This window comes from Chamaea fasciata, unplaced genomic scaffold (assembly GCF_029207755.1).
Source record: "Chamaea fasciata isolate MVZ Bird 193981 ecotype frontalis unplaced genomic scaffold, bChaFas1.0.hap1 SCAF_15, whole genome shotgun sequence".
Classification (NCBI taxonomy): Eukaryota; Metazoa; Chordata; class Aves; order Passeriformes; family Sylviidae; genus Chamaea; species Chamaea fasciata.
This window is the reverse complement of record NW_027094100.1, coordinates 10,950,701-10,974,469: the sequence shown is the minus strand read 5'-3', so window position 1 is coordinate 10,974,469 and position 23,769 is coordinate 10,950,701. Positions and strand designations below refer to the sequence as shown.

General features: G+C 50.6%; 2 protein-coding genes across 3 annotated transcripts; one reads left to right on the top strand and one right to left on the bottom strand.

Annotated features, from left to right (window-relative positions):
- The first annotated feature begins 484 nt into the window (after positions 1 to 484).
- Positions 485 to 2,264, top strand: HAND1 (heart and neural crest derivatives expressed 1). Of its 2 annotated transcripts, none has more exons than XM_066197176.1 (2): positions 485 to 1,052; positions 1,660 to 2,264. In XM_066197176.1, the coding sequence occupies exons 1-2, from the start codon at positions 546 to 548 to the stop codon at positions 1,756 to 1,758; spliced, it is 606 nt and encodes a 201-aa protein (XP_066053273.1). In that variant the 5' UTR covers positions 485 to 545; the 3' UTR covers positions 1,759 to 2,264. The 2 variants fall into 2 exon arrangements, with proteins under 2 accessions (XP_066053273.1, XP_066053272.1); XM_066197175.1 differs by having other exon boundaries at positions 1,657 to 2,264.
- A 13,214-nt stretch (positions 2,265 to 15,478) lies between these two features.
- Positions 15,479 to 21,915, bottom strand: SAP30L (SAP30 like). Its single transcript, XM_066196865.1, has 4 exons — positions 21,484 to 21,915; positions 19,549 to 19,671; positions 17,808 to 17,906; positions 15,479 to 15,876 (listed from the first exon to the last, which is right to left on the bottom strand). The coding sequence occupies exons 1-4, from the start codon at positions 21,667 to 21,669 to the stop codon at positions 15,748 to 15,750; spliced, it is 537 nt and encodes a 178-aa protein (XP_066052962.1). The 5' UTR covers positions 21,670 to 21,915; the 3' UTR covers positions 15,479 to 15,747.
- Positions 21,916 to 23,769: the final 1,854 nt, after the last annotated feature.

The window sequence follows — 23,769 nt, the reverse complement described above, 5'->3', positions numbered from 1 at the left end:
GCCGTCGGGGCTCGGGACAGCCGGGGCTCCCCCGTCCCGCTGCCGCCTCTCCTCCCCCGGCCGGGCGCGGCGGCTCTCGGGGGGCTCGGACACGCCCGCCCCGGCAGCGGGAATCGAAGCGCTCCGGGACGGGGGTGGGGTGCCCCTCGGTTCTCCCTCACCCCCTTCTCCCTGAAAGCGAGGAGCAGGCGGGACCGAGGGCAAGCGGCGGAGGTGTGAGCCCAAGCCCCCGAGCCCGGCGCACGCCCCCTCCGCCGCTTCGCTCCCCCCGAGGCCTCCGCGCATCCTCCCCTCCCCATTGGCTCCACGGCGGGGGGGCCGCGGCCCTATATAAAGGCAGGGTCAGGAGGCTCCAGAAGGGGTTAAAAAACCCCCAAACAACAAACCCAAAACCCCAAACCCCGACCGCCCCACCCCAAACCCCACAGCCGCCTCCGCCACCGGAGCCGCGCTCCCCGCAGCCCGCCGCGCCCGCCCGGCGGGGAGCGCCTCCCGCCCGGCCATGGAGCGCTGCTGAGCGGCCCCCGGGGCCAGCGGAGCGGATCATGAACCTGGTGGGGGGCTACCAGCATCACCACCACCACCACCATCACCACCACATGCTGCACGACCCTTTCCTCTTCGGGCCGGCGGCGCGGTGCCACCAGGAGCGCGCCTACTTTCCCGGCTGGGTGCTCAACCCGGCAGAGGCGACCCCCGAGCTCGCCGGGCAGAGCCCTAACTACGGCCCCGCCGAGTACGGCCCGGCCGGCCCGGGGCGGCTGGAGGCTCTCAGCGGCCGCCTGGGACGGCGAAAAGGGGTCGGGGGACCCAAGAAGGAGCGGCGGAGGACGGAGAGCATCAACAGCGCCTTCGCCGAGCTCCGCGAGTGCATCCCCAACGTGCCCGCCGACACCAAGCTCTCCAAGATCAAGACCCTGCGCCTGGCCACCAGCTACATCGCCTACCTGATGGAGGTGCTGGCCAAGGACAGCCAGCCCGGGGACACCGAGGGCTTCAAAGCCGAACTCAAGAAGGCGGACGGAAGGGAGAACAAGAGGAAAAGGGAGACGGTAAGAGGCGGATCGGGACCCGCATCCCTGCTCTCCGTGGGCCAGAAGCGGGCGGGAAAAACCCTGGGGCTGGAGGGGGAAAAATCCTCTTAAACTCTCCCGGCCTCGCTGAAGCCTTTTTTCCCATCGTAGTAACAATAATAGTAGTAATAATAATAATAGTAGTAGTAGTAGTAGTAGTAGTAGTAGTAGTAGTAGTGGTAATAGCAAATCTGTGGAGGGAAACTCCTCGGAAAATAGCCCGGCCGACTGGCCGGTTGGGCTTCTGAGCATTTTCCGAGAGGGATCAGCCCCCGGGGCCGGGACTGGCCGCGGCGGAGCCTCCCCCGGTCTGTCCTTCCCCTCTCCCGGGAGCTCTCCCAAGACAAGCGGGCGTAGGAGCGATTCGGAGCAAGGGCGGCCGCTTCTTCCCCTGCTGCAGCGGGCGGATGGCGCTTGGGGACCCCTAAAGCCCCTCTTTGTCCTCGGGCTGGCAAAGCCGCTCGGAGCTGCGGGGTCCGGCTGCAGCCCTGCGGCGGGCGCAAGGGGCGGGCGGGCGGCCCGGGACCCCGCTCCGTTCCTGACCGCTCCTTTCTCCCTCCTCTCCCCATCTCCTCTCCCGCAGCAGCCCGAGGTCTATTCGCAGCCTCTGGGTCACGGCGAGAAGAAGCTGAAGGGCCGGACGGGTTGGCCCCAGCAGGTCTGGGCTCTGGAACTGAACCCCTGAGAGCTGCCCCGCCGCCCCGACGGCGCTCCCCGCCCGCCCCTCCATGTGCAATGTCGGAGAGAGCCCAGCCCGGCCTCGGAGCCCATCCAGGCGCAGGATACGGGGAGCCGGCCCCGCTGCCCGCCGCCCGGACGGATGCTCCGCGGGGGAGAGGCGAGAGCGCTTTGCGGGCTCGGGTCCTGCCCGCCTCACCGGCAGCGGGGACCAGCCGGGCCCTTTCCCCCTGTCCCCTTCCCGCATTTGCAGTAATCGTTGCTCCTTCCCGCTGCCAGCAGCGATCGGCGGCTCCTGCCCCGCGGGGCCGGACTGGAACGGTTCGATTCGTTTGCTGTTGTAAATACGAGCCCCCGATCCCCTCTCCCCGTCCGCTGCCTGACCGACGTGTGGCTGCGGTGAAACTACCTAGAGGTGCATTTGGGAACACTCCTGTGCCGGGTTTTCTACCTCAGATCTGCATGACCACTTCCCGAGGGACCGAGCGCGCCACACCACGTATTTAAAACTGAATAGCTAAAAAAAATTTAATAAAATAAAATTTAATCTTTATGCAAACGGCCTCGGGTCCAAGCCCTCTGCTTTCCCCTGCTCCGGCAGTCACGCTGCTCTGGCCCGGTCCCCTGTGCTGCCCGGTCCCCTGTGCTGCCCACTGGGATGTTGCAGGATTAAAGACATCCCTGAAGTCAGTGCTCTGCTGTGGGGCCGATCCATGTGAGGGAATTCCTCCTTGGGGAGCTCGGGATCCTTTGAGACTTGTTTTTGCCGTCCTTGCTCACCGCAGGAGCTGGTGGAGCTCTGCAAATGTGTACCCGCAACCTCCTCCAGGGCACGAACTCTGCCCCTGCCCTACAAGCCCTTCCCTCCCTGCCCAGGAGACCTGCTAGAGGGATTGGACTCGCGTTTGGCGTGGGGAAGGATGGCAGGATCAGGCCTTTACAGCGTCTGGATGGCACCATAAAGCTGTGGAGCCCCAGGTTTTATTGCTGCCACGCAGAGAGCCGGGGCTCGGCTCCCGTGTCCTGCCGGGGCAGGCCGCCCGGCTCTGGCACCGGCAGCACTTTCTCGCAGGGATGCCCTGTCAGGCCACATTTCCAAGGAGCAGCGTCCCCTCCTCGCCATCCGAGCGCAATGGATGCCACCAGCCTGAGACACAGCAACGCTCACGCAGCCCAAATTCTGCCACCACTCAGGCATAAATCCTTAATAATCCTTAATAATTAAAGCCAAATCCTTATTCCTTTATGCTGTGCACACATGCTGCTCTTACCAACGAGCTGCAAGATGTGCATGCCTGGGCTCAGAGCTTGATCCTGCCTTCCCATCCTGACCCACGCTGTCGTTCCCGGAGACACCGGGATAAACCCTGACACTCGGGCGGCTGCTTGGGGCAAAGAAATCAGCACGGGAAAATGAGTACATTATTCTAGGGCTAATCTGAGGGCTCACAGCAGGGATGTCTTCATTTTCTGTTTGAAACCATGCTTTTGATTGCGACTAAAGGTATAGAAGTAATAATGCAACATCTCTAACATACTGACACATCGACCAGCCTGTGCTTGTGCAGCCGCTCACATCAAGAGTACCCCAGCTCACCCGTGGGGAAGCAGCTTGGGTTTTGTAGCTACTTTGTGCATGTGTACAAATAGAGATGGAGGTTCACACAAACATTGAGGGGTACAGCCAGTGTGATTAACTCACGATGAAGAGTGAATCAGCCTTCCCTCGCTTCGGAGCCGCTGCACGGCTGCCTTCCCTGCCCCTGATCTATTTTCTGATCCCTTTGAGCGAGGCTGAGATGAAAATTGACTGCCAGAGAAAAGCAATGCCCGCCCGCGGTGGTACATTTTTTGTTCGAGCTATAAGAGGTTTAGCATGATACCACCTCCATGAGTGAAGTAGAGTAGGGCACTCCCAAACCCAAAAGCATTCAAGGGGAAAAAAAGAGAAGAAAAAAAAATGTACAGAAAGTCATCCCCAAAGATGCTATTTTATGTCTAAGTTTCACAGTCTCCTAAAGGCTGGGTTACTGTGGGAAAGCTCCCAAGCTGTCGCTAACGCTACAGTCCAGCTCCCCATAAATGCGTCCAGCCGCAGTCCTGTTCTGTGTGCCAGCGGTGTCCGTGTATCCCTATAGCACCAGTGGGGATGCCCTTCGGCAGCGGGAGAGGGAAAGGGTTAAATGGGGACTCGGGACTTGCTGTGCTGTGAGGCAAAGGTGACTCTGACGGGAATCGTGTCCTCGGTGCCGGCACACCACGGTACATCGCCCGCAGCCTGCGCACCTTTCACCCCACCGAAAACCTCCGCTGGTTTTTTACCTTTTGTGTTTCCAGTTTTGCTTCTGGGAAGGGGCACCTTGCACGGCCAGGGCGGTGTTCTGCCTGCACCCGCAGGATTTTTTCTTTTCCTGCCACAGGTTTCTGGTGGTGGTACCTGCTGGCTGCTGACTTCTGGGGAAGGTGTCCCCAGTGCCAGCCTCCCCTGCTCCTCGGGATTTTGTAAGTGAAAGCGCTCTCCGTTTCCTCGGCTGCAGAGGATTTCCCTGCCTAGCCAAGGGGGTTTTCCTGTGAGGTAGTGGCTCAGCATTTGGGGGGAGAGAGGCGAAAAAAAAAAATGCACTAAACATTTCCTGTAGCCTTGGGCTTACCCGCTCCCCAAAACGCCTTGGGAGGGGTTTTGCAAGGCATTTGCAAGCAGCGAGCTCCGTTCCCCAGCTCGGCACCGCTCAGGCGGTTCCGCCACTCCGGGGCCGGGAAGGGGGGTCGAGCTTCCAGTTCAGCGCCTGTTCCAGCCTGGGATGGGGTCACCCCTTCACCCCAAAGGGGGAGAAGCTGCAGGGGGATGGGAGCCCTGCACCGGGACAGCCTCCCTTCCCCCGGCAGCGAGCCACGGCTGGGAGCGGCGCCCCGGAGCCTCCGGCAAGGCAGCGGCAGAGCTCCCGGTGCCGCCGGCGCCAGAACTCACTGGAAGAACAGTTTGGCCATCAGCTTGGAAGTTTTGGCTACTATGGAAGTGCCTAGCTCATCGGTCAGGGGAGACGGCCCTGCACATACCTTCGGCTCGACCCTGCCGTGAACTTGGTGCCGTTGGGAAGCAGCTGGCTCGGGGCACGCCGGCGGGGGCCCGCGGTTGCCCGGGCAGAGGAACACGCACGCAGGGATCGCTTGGCCCCGGGGCAGCATCTTACGTGCCAGGTTCCCTGCCGCTGGAATCCAGCCACGAGGGACACTGCCGGGGACCCTCTGCCTGCCCTGCTCGGCCCCTGGCTCCCTGTCTGGCCAAGGGGGCAATGCTGTGGGCAAGGAGGCTGTCGGATACTTCCCACCCCTCGCTCTGCGCCCCTGGTTTGGCGTGCAAAGGAATGGCTCCTTTTTTTTTTTTTTTTTTTTTCCCTCCTTTCCTGCCAAGCCCGGACCCTGCTTCTTGTTGTTGTAGGTATTTATGGGCCTGTTTATCTGATCTCGGGGGAGCCTATTCTTATCTCAGAAGCAGCAAGGGAAGGGTTACACTGGACAGCTCGGTAGACAGGATGGAGCCAAATAAAATACCAATCTGACAAAAAAAAAAAAAAAAAAAAAAAAGGGGGGGGGGGGGCAGAGAGAAAGAAACACCCAGACACCCGATCATCCATGAGCACTGGACAGGCTGCAGGCTGGATTTGCCAGCTCTCAAAACAGCTGCTGGGTTCAGGCAGACAGCACAGCCCTGAGCAAAAAATGCCCAGGGACAGAGCAGAGGAGAGGGCGGTGTAATGACACAGAGAGATGGGAAGAAAAATAAATTTCTATAGTTTCAGGTCGGTTGTTAGGTTGCGATGCTGCTGTCCCGTGTCTCTCGGGGTGAACAGGGAAATGTCCCAGCTTGGAATGAGAGGCACAGCCCTGGCAGAGACTCACTCGAGGTCGTCCCGAAGGTCACGGCCAGGGCCAGGGCTGCTGCCTCCCGTCACGGGGCCCCTCTGGGCTGGCCCCAGCCGGTGACACAGGGCTGGGGGAGGCACCCCGGACACCACAGTGGCAGGGAGCCCCACCTCTGCGCGGCCTGCGCGGAGCCCAAAGGTGCAGCAGGGATAGGACGGGATAGAAGGGGATAGGATGCGATGGGGCTGGGTGGGATGTCCCCTCCTGCCTCGGCAAACAGGGGAGCAAGGGCAGCCTCATGCCAGGGGTACCCCCAGTCCTTGCCCCCTGCCCACCCCACGCCCCACTAATTACCGCTCTTAAGGAAGCGCCTGGTAGTTGTGGCCATTTAAGGTAGCCCCAGCCCCTCTGAGTAAGGGTAATTGGGCCATAATTTGTTTTCGGTGTCAAGATGGCGTCAAAGATAAGACAAAAATCTCCAGGTTTGGGGGCTAAAGAGACAGGAGAAATCCTGACCCGGGGCCGACCTCGGAGGAATGGCCACAAGCCCCAGTGAGTCACATGGCAGGTGAAAGATTTACTGCCAGGGGAGTTTTTGATCCTCTCCCAACACTCGGAGCCTCTCAGGCCAGTTGCTGGCTCCTAAGTCAGACTGTCTCCTGGGAGCACTGCTCAGGTGGGAAGGTTTTCTGTCCAACCAAGGCCCCACCCAGCTGCAAAGTTCATGACATTCAATAGTTCTTCCCCAAATCTCCATGCTCCTGTGGTCATGTGATTCCAAGACCCATCTAAAGAGAAGATGCATTTCTAATCCATCTGTAGAAATGATGTCCAAGCACGGGAAGACTCTGCAGCCAGAAGGTAGATGAATGCTAACTTTTTTTTTTTCACTTTTTTGCTTTTATTTTAATTTCTAAACCAAATCCAAACTTTCTGGGTTTTCACCCCTGTGGCAGTTCCTGCTTGGCTCTGCTTGCATTGAGCTCTGCCCAGGGTAAATTTTCCATGCAGCTGCCTTTGTTGGGAAAAGACCACGAACCCTGCACCTTGGGCCAACCTTCCCAAGACCATCCTTCAAACAATGGAGAAACTCATCATCCATCCCATGTCCCTACATCTCCAAAGGCAAGCTGCATTGCTCCTTTACTCCATGGGGGCTCTTTTGCCAGTGCATTGGGAGACCTACAGCTTTCTGCAGGGTCACCTGTTCCTGTCCTGCTCCGTGGTGGAGCAATGCCCATGGCAAACACCTTCTCTGGCAGTGCTGACACATTGCTGCCAATTTCCCAGTGATCTCCCATGATATCTCAGCACAGCCCTCAGGTGAGGGTGGGTGGTGTGGGGTGGCACAGCAGCCCACCTGTGTCTCATGCAGCAGCTGGATTTAAGGCCCAGGATGGAAGGACTGGCAGAGGACAGCGCTGTACGGCTCAGGGCAGGGGGTGAAACCATCCAGGCACTTTGCTCAGCAGCACTCGGTGCCACAGCCCTGTGATGCTGGATGAGCTCTGTCTCTCCTGGTTACTCCAAAGCTGAAGTGCAATAACAAACTTGGAGATGCTGCAGCTCCAGGAACCTGATCAGAGGGGCCAAGGAGCCAGATGGAGCTGCTGGCTCCTGGATCATGAGTGGGAAGCACAGGCTGGGAGGAGGGTGTGCACTGGTGAGAGGGGAGTGAGAGGTAGTAACCTAAGAGCAGAAGGATTGCAGAGTTATAGCACATGTTTGGAGCCTCGCTGAGCCCTTTTGACAGATCCCCAAGGCAGGGAAGGCCCTTCTTGCTGTTTCCTTTCCCCCTGCTTCTTCTTCTGTGTGAGGAATTCAGGTCCTGACCACCCTGAAAGACTTTACAGTGACCAGAGAAGTAGGGGAATTTATGGCATCACCAGCAGCTGAAAGCTGAGGGATTGAGAGGAAAAGCATTTTTTTTTTTCTGCCTCAAACTGCAGCTACCTTGACAAAATTGTGATGGCCTGTGACTGACCTGCAGGAGCAGCTGAGGGGAAAGCAGGGGCCAGAGCAGGCTGGTTTAACTGCCATGGCCAGGAGCTCCTTCCCAAACTGAGACATGAGAAGGAGTTACGAGTTTGAGTTAGTGCACAAAGCTTGCAGGAACCCTGAAACTCCCTCCTCTGCTCACCTGGCCTTCCTCCCAGGCCATGGCTGCTGGGCTGGGTGCAGGAGCTGCTGAGAAGCCAGACACCAAAGTGAGGTGCAAAGGAGCTGGATACACCAGGCTTTGCTCACACAGGTGTCAAGGCCAGGAAGAGACCCAGGGCTTATGGGATGTGCTCTCCGGCAGTCCATAGTTGTGGCAGGAGAAACAGCAGAGCCACCTCAGCTACCTGACAGTTTCCTCTTCCCTACAGCAACAGGGTGTTCCTGCTGAAGGTGCTGGGGAGATCACGGAGCACTTCCTGCAGCACGTAAAGGGACCAGATCTTGGAGAAAGATCCAAAGGCAATTAAGTAAAAGCACACTGGGGGGTTTTCAGGTACTTAGGAAAGAAGCCAGTACTACCTGCAAGGATAAGAGACGTGAAATGGACTCCAGCTCCTGAGAAAGTGAGACTGAGCGTTGGTAGAGCTGTGCAGTTATCCCTTATTGGACAGAGGAAAAATTTAAAAAAGGAAAAAAAAAAGGAAAAAAAAAAAAAAAAAGAAGCAAGCAAACCCTGAGTCTCTCCCCTCCATACTCCTCCTGCACAGTCACATCTCTAAGACACAAAACCATTAAATCCACATTCACATTTTTCCCTGGTCCTCTGTGCTGCCCTTTCTGCTGGGGAGTGGGGAAGCAAGGCCTGGTTTCCATCAAGGCTGCAAGGAGGCCGCAGGACGGCTCACGCAGAGGATCGGACGTGTTCAATTTCAATGTCCAACCAGGAAAAAAACCCCTCAAAACCCAAACAAACCGTTTTTATGATCTCCACATCCCGGCACAGCATAATCCTGCTTCCGGTCTCTGACAGGCACAGGCAGCTCCTGCCAAGGAAGCATCTTCGGGATGGGGACGCGGCCCCGGTGCCCCCGGCAGCTGCCCCGGGCTCGGAGGGGCAGCGATCCCCCCCGGGGTTCCTGAGCTAACACTGCCCTCGCACGGCAGCCAGAGTGCAGAGAGGGACCAGCAGTTCTCGGCCCATCAGATCCATCTGCTGCTCCCTTTGTTTGGCAGTGTGAGTATGTTAAAGATTGAGCAGATTCCGCCTCGGTTTTCAGCTTGAAATCTTCTGTGGGTTTCTTGGTAGGGAGCGGACATGAGACTAAGGAGCATTATTCATTACTCTATACAAATAGCAGATTAACTGGCAGTTTATTTCTATCACAAGTTCCCATTATACCCTCTTGTACTAAAGTCAGCACCTGCACAACAGGTTGCTGCTTACAGCTGTCCTCCTTTAGCCCTACTGCCCCTCCTTCTCAGTGTGCTGGCAGAAGACCCCCCCTCATCAATTTGGGAATGCAAATGACGGAGTTCGCCCTGTCCACTGGGGCATGCTGCCCTTGTCCTCACCTGAATGACTCCTCTGACACCTCCTAAAAACCCTTGATAGCACAAAGGTTGTATGACATGATCCACCCTTGCTCCTTTTCCCATTGGTGTCCACCCGTGTCACCTCTGGTCTTGCCTTCCTCAACAGAGCTCCCTGAGGCAGGCACAACCTCCTGTGGCAGAGCAGCATGTTCCAAAATTATGCTGCTTCATTAAGGCTTTGAGACACATCCACAAAGGCAAGCACTGGGGACCCTGGGATCTGTTTTGGGTGTAAAGCTTTCAGCATCTGATCATCCTCCTCTGTGAGAACCCAAGTATGTGAAAAGCTACACTACAACCTCTTTCCTGGCTAAAAATCAAGGCTAAAAGCACGACTCAAACAGTGCCAGCAGAGCCTTTAAAAACACCATGACAGAGTTCAGATGAACAACTACTCAAGTCCCAGGTTTTTTCACTTGCTTCCTCAGTGCAGCAAAATAGTGAAACACCTTTGGCTGTAAGGCTGATGGTCAGGAGGAATATCAGAAAAAGAAATGAAACAAAGCATTTCATGGGAAAGGATCTTCAGTGTTGGGATGTTCCATGTCATTACTGCTCTGGAGCTGTGCCCACCTTGTCAGCTGGGTGTGCAGGTTTGACTCTGGACAACAGGAGCTATAAATCATGCATGAAATGAAGCCAGGGATGTGCCTGAGAAAGGAGCAAAAGCACAGGGTTGAACTAGACATAAAGAAGATTCATTAGGAAACATGAATCAAATGGGAAGCTTCACATGACAGACTCTTCATGATACAGGAGGGGAGGAATTCCCATCACAGAAAAGCCCAACACTTCCCCAAATGCAAGGGCATGTGGCTCTTCATCAGCCTCCATCTTTCTTCCAAGTTGTCTTTTTGTTGCATTCAAAAGACTCCATGAATTGCATCTGTGCAACCAACATGGGTTTGTCAGAAAATACCCCATCACCTGAGATTTCTACTGCAGGCTTGGCATTCCCACTGAGCAGTGCCATTCTCTGCTCCATGTCTGCAGTGTTTTCAGCCCTGGGGAGGCAGGTGGAAAAAGGCAGCAAACCTGAGAAGCCTGGCACAAAACATCCACACGAAGCAGAACTCCCTTGGCTCTGGAACCATCAGTGCTGAGGGCAGAAAGGCAAACAAGGGAATGTGGGCCTGGTTGCTAGATAGATCATTTATTAAAGTGAAATTCAGAATTTTATCTTTGTCAGACAGTACAGAGTTAAAGTCTCATACACAGTGGAAGCAGGACATTTCCTACACCTCAGAGAAATGAGTTCTACAGTTTTTGCTATAAGTTACTAAGTTGCTTTAACAATACACAGCTATATTACACAGTTAAAAATACAAGGTGTCCAAAACATTTGGCATAAGATCAGCACAACACATGGAGGCCAGAAACAGAAGAGGGAACACGGTTTTCTCTCCCAGTAAGCCTGCCAAACGACTCCAAACCATTCTGCAAGTTACCTGCTACCCACCTCCCCTGCAGCAGCTGTGGAGCAGAGGTGTGGGTAGGACAGGAGTAAACCCAGCCCTGGTAAGGCTCAGCTAAGCCAGAGGCTCCTGGAGCCTGCTGATGTACAGGATGGCCTGCAGAGCTGCTTGCAAGCAAAGTTCAGGTTTAAGGCAGGAGCCTCTCCCCACACTTTGTTCAAGCATTTAGTTCATCCCAAACAGATGTGTTCACAAGCAAGTCAAAAACACAAGACCAGAGATAGCTGTGAAAAGTGCAAGGAGTATCTTACATCCTAACAGTTCATTTGCATTTTGAAAGTGGAAAATGAGAACTCCCTAACTTGATAAGCTAGAGATGGTTAAAGGGCATCAGTGACATGAGGAGTGAGACATCAATAACATTCCTTCATCTTTAGGACTCTTCAGTCCTTACTCTGAGCAGAAGGACTCCTTTTGGAAGGGAGGCCACCTTGTATTACCCACGTTTCTAAACTGTAGAGACAAAGTGACTCTAGTGCTCCAGGGAAGTCCAGCGATCTGCAAACTTAAACAAACAGTCCCTCAGCAGACCCCTCCTCTCCCCTCCAACTGCAGTTCCTGCTGAAGATCTCCCATTGGTATTTACATTTGGCTCAACCAAAAGATGTAAAGTGCACAGCTCACCCTCCTCCCCCTCTCATAAAACATCCATCACAAGAGCTGACTCAGAATAAATCTCACTCCACACTGCTGCTGCTGTGGAAATGCGTTTTGTTCATTCTCCCTGTGGGCCATGTCCTGCTTCATCCTCCCTGTGCCATCATGACCCGCATGAAAACTCCCATTTACTGTAGATTATTTCTGCTCTTGTGTTCAAAGCCTCTCTGAACCCTGCTTGCACTTTGGACTCATTTGAAATGCCAGGCTTGACATGTTCTGGTCAATTCTTGCACCCTGGGGTATCTAGTGGTTTAGAGCCACATTTCTAAGGAAAACTGGGACACCAGAATACTGGAGAGAAGTGGTACAAAGCTCTGCTTTTCTCAGGCTGAGCGTCTAAAGTGCCCGGCAAAAGAACATTACTTTTTACTGCAATTGTTTATTTCAGGTTGATACACAATAATCTTTCAGATTATAAAATTTTGAAAACTGCATTTTAACAGAGCCTCCTTGGATGTGTTTTCACTTTTCAGCCATCAGGTTGCTACTGACTCGAGTCTTTGCATGTTTCCAACTCCCCTGAGTTGAGCTCAAGCCAATAACTACCAGCAATGATTTCTTCTTCTTCCCTTGAAGTAAGTAGAGGGTCAGCATACAGGATGAAATTAACCCCAGAAGAGATGTTTCTGCATTATTTGAATTGCATACTAATGGCTTTGGATCTATTCAGAACTCTAATTAAGTTAATGGAACTCTGCAATGAGAATTGAGCTAGGCTATGGAATTGCATTAGGCTATATAATGGCTGGAGACCTTCGGAGACAATTCCTCTGCCCCAGGGTGAATGTCACCTATGCAAGCTTGTAAAAAATAAGCTTCCACTATTATAAATAGAAGATGACATCTGGTCATCCTCCATGCCCCCAAGGCTTGTGCTCCATGGTTCAAAGCTAGACAGAATTTAAGGCCCATCTGTGAAAAGCAAAATGCAAAAAAAAAAAAAAAAAAATCATACCAGCCAAAGCGATTTGGGTCTTACACCTTTCCAACAAGTCCCATCTAAAAGTGCTGAGAAAATGTCCCACCTCATGGCTTCACAAGTGTGAGGTTCAAACACATTTACTTTGACATTTAAAATAAAAAGTTGGAAAGTCTTTTTTGTTTGTTTTTGTTTTACTTGGCATGCAGCATAAGGAATCGAACACACAGCACGGTATCGTACACAACGACAATTGCATTGTTGCGTTTTCTGGTTATTAGACACTAAATGCTTTTCAAGAATCACAGGCACCCTGAACATGGATATTGCTACTGAATTGACGTGTGGTTTCAGTTCATAGCACGGGAGCCAGCAAGTGGCTGACCCTTCCAACAAGACCATCAGCTTTCTGTTGCTCAAGGTGTTTTGCTCTAGCTAAATTGAGAACAAGGTAATAAGGCATTTGCAAGGGGTTTATAAGGCCATGGGGTCTGACAGCCAAAGATTTTTCTGTTTCTTTGGTGTCTTGCCTCCAAGCTTTCCACCTTATAAACAACTGCTAATGGCTGGTAAACATCTCTTTATCATCACACTTTGCTAAGAATTTTATTTTTTTTTTTTCAAAAAAGTATAATTGCTTTAGAAGTGAAACCAACAAGGATCACATTTAACATCAATTGACTACTTCAGGAAGAAAAAAAAAGAAAAGTTTCCTGGATACCACCTCGGCGCAAAAGCATTCCAGTGAATACACCTGAACAGATGGAACCTGCCACCGTATTTCCTTGAAAAGAATCATTTTGCTGCTGGCTACTAAAACACCCCAACAGATTTATTTACTCTTAAAAACAAAACAAAATAAAATACAACCACAAAAAAACGTAAATCCCAAACAAACTACATTTTTACAGTTTTGGTCTAGAATCACAGAATCACAGAATCAATTAGGTTGGAAAAGACCTCTGAGATCATCGAGTCCAACCTATGACCAAACACCACGGTGTCAATTAGACCATGGCACCAAGTGCCAGCCTTTCCTTAAACACCTCCAGGGAGAGTGACTCTGCCACCTCCCTGGGCAGCCCATTCCCATAGTTGATCACCTTTTCTGTGAAGAAATTCCTCCCAATGTCCAACCTAAATCTTCCTGATGCAGCTTTAGGCAGTTTCCCCTTGTCCTGTCACTGGCTGCCTGGGAGAAGAGGCCAACCTGCCTCCACCCTCCTGTCAGAGAGTTGCAGAGAAGGAGAAGGTGCCCCCTGAACCACCTCTTCTCCAGGCTGAGCAACTGCAGCTCCCTCAGCCATTCCTCACAGGACCTGTAATCCAGATCCTTCACCAGCTTCATTTCCTTTCTCTGGACCTGCTCCAGCACCTCAATGTCCTTCCTGAATTGAGGGGACCAGAACTGAACACAGCATACAAGGTGTGGCCTCACCAGTGCCCAGTACAGGGGAAAATCACTATGAGGCATAATCCTCTCAACTCAGAAACTCATTTTCCCTTGGTAACATCCTCTGATTACATGAGCACTTTGAAGGTTATCATGCAGTCAGAGAACGTGCCCTTCTAACCATCTGTCCTGAATGAGAGAAGCCAGATCATGTTGACTGATGTGGGAACTACTTCACCCTTTCAATGAGGAAAGGACCAGCACAAATAGGAAATCTTTAAACATTCATGAAATACTGACACAAAGACATTCTCTCCTCATTCCTTGAACCTCTCTGTTGTATGATGTTCTAAAAATCCATACGGAATTGAACAAGGAAATGCTGAAACAATCACACTCCCCAGATGTCACAAATGGGACATGTACCATAACAGAGTATTTCTGCCTATGACACAGGACTTAAGACATGCTGAAGTTTGTTGAACATGTTTTTGGAGTATTAGCAAACAATTCAGAGTGATGTGAACAACTTGCTTTTAACTGTGACTTCAATTTTGAAGAGACCCTGGGAGAGCTTCAACAAGAGCTTCACTAAGTGAACCCTTCATGCCTTACAAAACACAATGCAGTACTAAGCTGGGACCATGACCAGTGTGTTCAGCTCTTAAACAAAACTTCATCCAGTTCTGAAATAATAAAACTTGCCATTTACAAAATGCTAGCCGAAGTTTTCTACTGTTCATTTCGTTGCTTAAGGCTTGTTAAGAATATCCTCTCTATGTGGAGTCTTGGCATCTTGTACCAGAATGGAGACACTGGTCAGGACAGCAAAGAAACAGAGCGGTGCTTTAAATCATGACATCCCCTGAAGAGAATTTGAGGTCACTGGAGAACAGTCAGTCACGACCAACACTTTTAAAAGCTCCTTTTGCCAAAATAATCACTGTATTATCTGTAAGGACACCTCGGCTTTAAATAAAATCAGGGTGATCTCCTCCTACAGTGCCCTGCTAGGGATCACCAGTGTGCCACCCTCACTCACACAGCTCTCATGAAAGCACATGTAATGTTCATGAAAGGCAAATGCTTTGATGCTTCTTGCCCACTGCAAAGGGAGATGAAATGTATCATGAAATGCTCCAGTCAGATCACTGCCCTGGTTATGGTGCCTCACCCATAAATCTGCTTTAGACTAAACAGAGCCCCTGAAAGCACACAGCAGTTTTGTGACACCTGCTAAAGCTTCAGTATAAAATGCACAACACTTGTGACCGATACTGACCTGACAGAAATTAAGAGACTGATGTCTCAAGCCATTGTTTCACCTACCATCACTGAAATCTGCATAAATCAATTAAATAAGCACTTCTACCAACATGATCAGACACACCAAATAGGTTGTGTTTGCCTTAATACCACATTCAGAGAAATGCAGAAGTTTTTAAATGCTTACAGAAAATTTAATTAGTGAGTTCTTGAAAGAAATTAGAAAACAGACTGCAGAGAGTTGGTTGGCATCTGTGTCGGATGGGGTTGGGAGGAAAAAAATGGCAAAAAACCCCATCAATTTCAGACTGGTCAAGTAGCGTTCACTGGAGTAGATCTGGTGAGCTGGAGCATTTGTAGAAGTTTGGGACTTGAAGCACTGACTCAAGGCAAGACAGAGCATGTGTAGGTGAGCAGCAAGCTTCAGACAAACTTCTGACCCATGCACCTTGATAATGAATCTTATCTCTGCTGCTCTTCCAGTCCTGTATCAAGACAAACTGCATGGTGGTTTGTGATGCAGCCTGAATTCAGTGAAAAAAATTCCATCTGGGATTTGAATTGCACTGAGATGTAGATTTCCAGAAATGGTTTAAAACACCAAGTTGACAAACTCCACAGTTCTACAGGTTTATTTGGTTTCCCCATTATCCTCATTTCTTTATTCCAATATGACTTGGAAATGAGGGGAAGAAGTCTTCGGAAACATGCTGGGCACATGTTTTCAAATACTCCTCATAAGAATGTCTATATTTTTTTTCTGTCATCCAGACACTGCATTTAAAAAAAAAATTTACAATATACTTTTAACAGTTTTTATAAACCTAAAATGCACAATACCACATGGTTCCTTCAAGGTCCTCTTATTCCAAGCCTTGTTAATCTTCAGTCGAGTTGCTTGCTGCCTTCCGATTTCTGGTCCAGCCTGCTCTTGTTGTTCTTCACCATGTAGATGAAATATGCAAGTGTCTCCTTCTCATTCACTGGAATATTCCTGAAATGACGACTGACAGTCTAGAAGGACAACAGGTAAAGAGACATGCTGAAATTAAAAACTAGAAATAATCAGAACAGGGTTTCTCCTCACTTTCCAAAAACAATTTTATGGCCACTGAGCGCATTATCCTTTGAGTGAAACATGCACCAATTCCAACTGTCAGTCCTCATTTACCTCCCTCTCTCTTTACAGCTGGAATGTGTGTATGAACATAGCATAGCCTTGCTATGTCAGCAGGATTTGCAGCCAACCTACAAGAGGAATTTGGAAGCCAGAATGTCCTCCTGCCAAAGCAGCACAGCTTCTCCTCAGCGACATTTTGTGCCGAGATTATTTGGTGAGCAAGCTTACCCTGCACCTCCGTGTTATAAAGGACAGTGTCAGGAATACTGCAGCACTTTGCTGTGTGAACCAGGTATAGCAAAGTTTATCCCAAAGTGATCTCCTCTGGACTCTTTTAAGTTTTCACTGAAAGGAACACCAGGGAATTAGCAAGGGAAGGGTCAGGTTTTGGTTAGGGCTACCCCTCTCTCACAGTAGCATAAGTCCTGAAACATTAGCTTTTTCCTCAGAAAGTGAATGCAGAAAACATGTTGGAGCTGCTTCTCACAGAGAAGAAATTCTTTTTTTGGTACCCAACACAGATCTAGAATGGGATTCTAATGCAGGTTGAGCAATAAGTCACTCCAAGGAGATTTATGGAAGCCTGAGTTTACCTCATGGTGGGATAGCATGAGGAGCGTACGAGCCTCAGGCAGCAGTGATTCAAGCATGGGAGCTGGATGAGGATCCAGCACAGAGTCAAAGCTGCTCAGGCTTCACAGGAAATCTGGGAAGTGTGTGACAGCTTTAAGTGAGGCTCCCTTTATTTTCCGCCTGCACAGTAATTGATCTTTTCTTTCCTCTTGGGTACATTCATGGTAAATTCCTTAAGCAGGCAGACCTTCATGGCAGGAGGCAGCTGACAGACTTGAACTGGTTAGTTAAAATATGACAAATCAGGACTGCTAATGAGGAACAACCCCATCCTACTTTGTTCAACTTACTCCTACATGCCCTACACTGCACATTCTTGATATTCTGTATATTCACTCCCTGGTTGACTTTGAAAGAGAGAAAGACAGTGTCTTGCTGCCTTTTTCGGTCTGTCAGGTTTTTGTTCTTTAAAGCAAAAGTAAAAGCAAACCAGACAGTTTTAGGCAGACAGTCGTGAAAGTCACAACTTACAAAATCAACCTCAGTCCTAATAAGTAACTACTACAGTTTTTTCAAGTTTAGAGAAGATTTTTTCCCACAGCATGGCTTCAGATCAAGTCAGGAAAGAGAGCAGAGCAGAAGCACAGCAAGCACATCTTGCCCAAATACCAGAGAGATACAGAGAGTTCTTTCTGAACAAGTAGCCCATATGGTGAGAAAGCAGCAGAGGCTCTTTAAAATAAAAGCCTTTTATAATACAGAATCATCAGGACAAGAGAGGGAAATAAAGAATCTGAATCCATGGACAGTGATGCTGCCTTCAATAATAAGCAATTCCAACGAGTTCAAGTGCCTGTGAGGAAAGAAAAATTATCAGGAGCACTTAGGGAGATGATTAGTGGGTTAAGTCTGAGTTTCAGCTGAGCAGGCAACCCCAGGTAACACCCAAAAACTGGCTCCTGTTTCTGCTCCCTAAAGGGCACTGATTTGAACTATGAAAAGGGTGGGAAAGGAAGCAGAGACAAGCAAGTTACTAAAACGGGCTTTCAGCAGTCAGTGTCCATGCCTTCCAAGCCTGTCCCAGGTGAAAGCAAGCAGGCAGCTTTCTGCCGGCATCCTCTGAAACCTTTCAGAGGACACTGGGTCTGTAGCACTGAGTCACACAGGTGTGAGTGCCCCCAAAACGTGCCCTTGAACAGAGGAGATAAAGTTTTCTTGTAACAGAGATAACACCACCGTTGTCCTCACTTACTTCTGCAAGCTGAGCCTTGTTGAGTCCAGGCCTGGTCTGCAACTTATAATGTCTCTTGTAACGTCGCAGGGTGTTCACTTGGAGCTGGAACAAGTCAACCTGGAAGTGATGAAGAGGGCATGAGCACTGCCTTTAGCTTCTGAGAGTAGTTATTTTATCTAAAAATATCTAAAAATAACTACTTCTTCCTCAACAGGATTTCACCTTGCTTGCATTCAGAACCACACTGGCTTGTCTTACTGACAAACCTAAGTATACTTTGTATTTGTTAATACTAAAGGACCAAAATAGCCTCAGGGAAATAGAAATTTTTGTTCTGGTTCACATGCTGTCAACAGAATTGCTGGCCAATTTCTGCTCTCAATTACACCTCTGCAACCTCCAAGCAAAGGGGAACCTTTTGTTCCCACAAGGTTTAAAAAGCTCACACATGAAATAACAATTTAGCAGGCATTGAACAAACGGCTTGTGACATAAAACAGAGTACAGAGATGAAATGAAATTCAAATACTTAAATAGGAAGTGCACAGTTTAAAAGCAAAGGGGGTGGTGGCAGGGTTACAGCAGGGAAGATGAAGATCATGTGGGAAATGCCAAATTTCAAAGACAAAAGGAATCTCGGCTGAAAACTGAGAGGGAAATGACATTAAAACTGACACGGTGCAGAGTTCCCTGTTCAGCTGGGTGACGTGCATCCATCAGGTTTCAGTCACCAAATACTCTCTGTGCTCCACAGCACCAACATTTTTAGATGCCAGCTGGGTCTTCAGCAATCACCCTGGCAACTACTGCAAAGCTTGAACAGGAAAGTTTTGATGGAGAACCTTGTAGAATGGAAACATGAACAGTGATAACAAAAGGTCAGGTTATCTTAAAAAAATAAAAAAAAAACCCATATCAAAAACTTGCCACTCTTTCAACACCTCCACACAGGAGGTGTGTGCACCAGCTTTGCACCAAGACACAGCTTTGCTGGCAAAATAACTCTTGGTGGCTTTTTTTTTTTTCCTTTCAGAAATATAAAAGGCTTTTTGCCAATAAGGCTGGCATTTCCAGCAGAGGGCTCTGCTGACGTGGCCACGCTCTGCTTCTCTGAACATCACCTCTGCACGACTTTTGCCATGTCAACAGTACCAGAAACATCACTGAAGCAAGTGCAGCACGCAGAGGCACAGAGAAAGGATTAATCTAGAGTTCTCTATACAGAACTTCCCCCAGGCCTATCTCCTGAAAATAAAAATGTGTCACAAACTATTTAAAGGTAGTTTTAAATAGTGCTAAAAAAACCCCATATATGCAAATATCTGGAGCAGCTCAATATCCCTGGGTATCAAATATCCAATCAAAGTGAGTGATCTGTCGAATTCTGTAGTGTATTTGCAAAATGATGCATACTAAGAACCAAAAGATTATGTTGGGGCATCAGACACCATCAAAAATAACTTATTTTCAGCCTTAAAAAAAATTAGTATCAAATACAATTTTAACTGTACAAACATGAAGCTGTGCAGTTACCTTATCACACCTCTTTTTTACAGAAAACTTTACATGGGCAAAGAACTCATATGGGAATGAAGAAAATTAGGACACCACATGCTAGAAAAAACTCTTCCTGGAAAGTGAAAGTAACTCCACAGCAGCTTTAATAGCCCTGCAATTTAAAATATAAATATTTTCTGATATATGAAAACATCCAAGTGAAACTTCAACGTGCTAAGAACTGGAAAAGCAGCCCACAAACCTCCGGAACATCTGTGTCATGCTCAGGAGAGTCACCTCCATCATCGCTCGTCTTCCTCTTCCTTTTGTTCCGAACACTTTGAATGAAGTTCTTGTGAAAATCACAAATATACAGATGTCTCACCTGAGAACCAGAAGTGATGAAAAAGCAATCAAAAAAGATCCTGTGAAACAGCATCCTACAGCAGCCACTTAGACACCAGTGTCAGGTGCATCCCTCAAGACTGGCGTGACTGGCTGACATCAAGGAATTTCTAATTTTAAATCCTAGCCCTGGTATCACCACTCCTTATTCAGAGATAACTTACCTTACAAAAGCTAAAGGCAAATAAAACAACTCAAGCTCCAGCTGACCTTGAACCTCTGCATATAATGTATTTCTTTTTTATGGCTGCAATCATATGTCAGGGGAAAAAAAGGGTGACTGTCTGGAGGAAGTGCATTTATTTCAGGACTTACTAGCAGGTAACTATCAAAAAATATATTATTCTATTCCATTCTTGTGAACTTTCTGGCTTGAATAGTATAGAGGATTATTATGGCAAGTGTTTCAAAATCTTGACCAAATAAAACTTGGGCTGATCACCTCAATGAAAACAAACAAACCAAATGCAGAATAGCCTCCTTCCTATTGCTTGTTCAGCCATGGAACCTTTCTTTTAACAAATGTTATCTCACTAGAGTTAGCAAAACAAAGCACTTCAAATGGTCAAAATTATTCGGTATCTATAAGGCAAAATATCTTCGGATAACACAGGCACCCTACATCCAAAATCTCTCCATGCAGCCTGCTTTACACTTTCCCTTTGTTCTGACTGCATTATTCTGATTTCCCCTTTCTGTTTCTAAAGCCTGGCATCTGTCAACAAAGACTCATTTCTAAAATGCAAGAAATTACTACGCCACTAGACAAATCTGCTGAGAACTACATCTGGGAGAAATACTCTATTTTTTAAGAATATGTTTCAAACTGAGTCACTTTTCCCGTGACACGATGCGTTTCGGGTGTGCAGAAGGGACCCGACCAACTGGGGGAGCTGCCAAACAGACTGACTCAAAACTTCACCTTTTTTTTTTTTTTTTCCTTTTGCTTTGTTTTCAACGGTTTTGATCTTTAAAAGATCAGGCGAGAAAAGCGTGCAGAGCTGAATTCCGTTAACGAAGTCACTTCTGAGAAACTGAGACATTCCCTCTGTGATCTGCTCTGCTCTGCCTGTTTCTCTGCCGGGCAAAATAACCCGTTTCTATCTCGAGCTGACAGCTGCCACTTAATGTCATTAGGCAGCAAACCGGGCTGTTCTGTGCGCGAATAAGCCCTGCCGAAGAGGCAGCACATCTCACAGCCAGCTCGGCTTTTAACCTGGTTTTTAACCTGCTTTACTGCAACACCGATTCCTACCAATTAAAGAAGTAACGTCAGTGCCGCCTGACTGAAGCAGCAACCACAGCGTTGTTTTCACCTGGCAGTAAGCAGCCTTTCCAACCTGAAACCGCAACGGGAACAGCACTCCTGCTCCGAAGCACTGACAGCTCGCTCCTTTGCTTCCCTGCGCACCACCTGCCTCCCAAACACGGGATTTAGTGCTTTAGCCACATTATGCTTCAGCAGGCGGGCAGTGCCACAGGGAAAAGCCGGCTGTGCACCCGGAGGACAGCCGGGTCCACCCAGGCACGTCTCTTCCCTCTCCCGAGCGCTGCCAGGCTGAGGACGGGCGAAGGCGCTCGGGAGGCGCGGTGTGTGCCGCACGCAGCCCCGCAGCCCCAGCCCCAGCCCGCAGGGACAACGCCAACCCCCGCGGCCGCCCGGGAGCTCAACTCGCCGGGCGGATCCGCATCTCCCCGGAGGCACCGCAGTGCGGTGGCGGCTGGGGCCGGCCCGGCCGCCCCTCCGTGGGGCTCGGCGGCGCCCGGCAGCCCCGGCCGAGGCCGCACTCACACTTTTGTCGATGTCCAGCTTCAGCTTCTTCTGCGAGATGCTCTTCTGGATCCTCTTGCTGAAGGACGCGTTGCCGGCGGGGCGCACGCAGCGGTCCCCGTCGTCGATGAGGCAGCAGCTCTGGCCGTAAAAGGGGGCGGCGGGCGGCCCATCCCGGCTGTCCTCCTCGGTGCTGAACCCATTCATCGCCCACCTGCCCGCCCCTCACCCCGCGCGCGGAGCCGACAACCGGGGGACCAACCGGGGGACGAGCCGCCGGTACTACCGCGCCCTCGGGGGGACCCCGCCGCCCCTGCGGGGGCCCCCCACTACGGCAGGGGAGGGGACCCCCCTCCGCCGCCGCCGCCAAGCGCTGCCCGCGGGGTCGGGCCGGGCCGGGCCCCCCAAGCGCCGCCGCCCGCGGGGAGCCGGGACCGCGCAGAGCTCGCACACACAAAACCGCCTCCCCGGCCGCGGAAGTCCCGCCCCCCGGCCCGCAGGGGCGGCTCTGATTGGGCCTGACGGCTGGAGGGGCGGGGCGGCCCGCGCCGCTCCGAGCGCCGATTGGCCGGAGGAGCTGTCCGTCCGCCGCCGCCGCCCGGCCCCCGCAGCCGGAAGGTCGCCGTGAGGGGCGCGCGGAGGGAGCGGCGGCTCGGCCCCCCCGGCCCCTGAGGGGAGCCGGCCGCTCCCCGCGCTGCTCGGCAGGTGCTCCAGGCACCGCCCGGAGGAGGCGGGAGGCGTCCGGCCCCGCCGGCCTTCGGGCTTCCCCTGCTGCCGAGACGCGCGCGGGACAGCCGCCAGCAGCCGCGGGAGCGAGGGTTCCTCCAGCCGCCCGCCGCTGCACCGGCACCGCTCCTGTGACAGACCTGAACCCGTAACTGACCTGAAACTGCCCGGGCTCCCACCCGGCCCTCGTATAAAACTCGGGTCGGCACAGCCACAAATGCCTGTTCTTGGGTCGTCGCCTAGGCTGGAGTTCCTCGCTGAAATGTAATTTTTTAATAAATACAAGATTTTTTTTTTTTCCCGTAATCACGCAGCGGGGATAGTGAGAAGATGGGAGCTGGAGAAGTGTTTCTCAAAGCAATGCGACTTTAAGCTTCGCATTTTTCACCTTCAGGACAAGAAAAACCAAATCCCAAAAAGAACCCGGAAAAAACCAACAGAAAAACCCGCCCCAGCCCCAAAATTTCCCCAAAAATAAAAAAGGGGAGAAAAAAAGGAGGAGGCACAGTTGGGGGGGAAGCAAAGAATGAAATTCCTGTTGGTCTGTGAAGGAAAGATGAAACTTCTGGAAGTGCTGTGACTTCTGTAATGCCAGACTGCAAACGCTGTTGTCAGAGGTTTCTGTGCTGCTCTAAAACGAAAAGGATTTCATCTTCCTGAAGAAAGGACTTTCTGCGCAGACAGAAGAAAGGTTCTATAGGCTAAAATGACTTCAAAGCCTGAAATCCTGCACATGGAACAATGTGCGTGAGCACTGGGTGAACGGTGCTGCATCGCACAAAATACCTTCGCAAGAAAGAGACTCTTTAAAGCCCTTAGTCATCAGCTCAGGCTGCTCCACACAGTAACACTGGCAACCAGTTCTGCACGCTCTGCACAACTGAGAAAAGCCAAAATCTGTATTTTCTAAGCACTCCTTACGACAGCAAACAAGCCTCAGAATAAATCTGGAGGGCAGAGACTGAATACTCCTCAACAGCTCCGCCTCTTGTCTTGGCTTTTAGTGCGGGTGCCCTCGGGCACTCAGTAATTTCTGTTTGTGCATGTGACCAGCAGAGAACCACAGTGCACCCTCCTGGGGACACGCTCCCTGGAGCCGGCCGTTCTCACGGGAAGCTGCTGGAAACAAATGACTTTACCCGCAGACCAAACAAGCAGTTTAGCAAAGAGATTTTAAATTGTTAAACACTACGGCTTATAAAAGCCCCAGGCCAAACTGATTGGAATCTGCCTGCCTGAAGTAATACCCTCCTGGCGAAACCATACAGATATTCCCTTGTTTGGGGGAAAGGGAAAAACACCAAGAGGCTGACAAGAGATCTCAGAGCTGCTGATAACAAGCTTTCTGGCTTTATCTTAACATTACCAATAAAAATCACATGGCTGGCTGAGGAAATCTTGCAGAAGGATTATCTTTGACACTCAGGAAGCCAAAACCACAGACTGTAGGGACAGATGATAATAACAGCAAGCAAGGAGATAAAAGGGGGCATGGCCATAACAAGCAGAACTTCTTCCTGTCCCCTTGAGGAGGAGATTGTGCAGGTGCTCCCTGACTCTGTTTTGGGAAGAAACAGGCAC

What these genes read in the sequence shown, in the direction of transcription:
- HAND1 (XM_066197175.1), top strand. Translation starts at nt 546, where the DNA reads ATGAACCTGGTGGGGGGCTACCAGCATCACCACCACCACCACCATCAC. An exon ending in ACAAGAGGAAAAGGGAGACG is followed by an intron (nt 1,053 to 1,656) that starts GTAAGAGGCGGA and finishes CCTCTCCCGCAG; the next exon opens with CAGCCCGAGGTCTATTCGCA.
- SAP30L (XM_066196865.1), bottom strand. Translation starts at nt 21,669, where the DNA reads ATGAATGGGTTCAGCACCGAGGAGGACAGCCGGGATGGGCCGCCCGCC. An exon ending in AGCTGGACATCGACAAAAGT is followed by an intron (nt 19,672 to 21,483) that starts GTGAGTGCGGCC and finishes TCTGGTTCTCAG; the next exon opens with GTGAGACATCTGTATATTTG. An exon ending in ACAAGGCTCAGCTTGCAGAA is followed by an intron (nt 15,877 to 17,807) that starts GTAAGTGAGGAC and finishes TTGTCCTTCTAG; the next exon opens with ACTGTCAGTCGTCATTTCAG.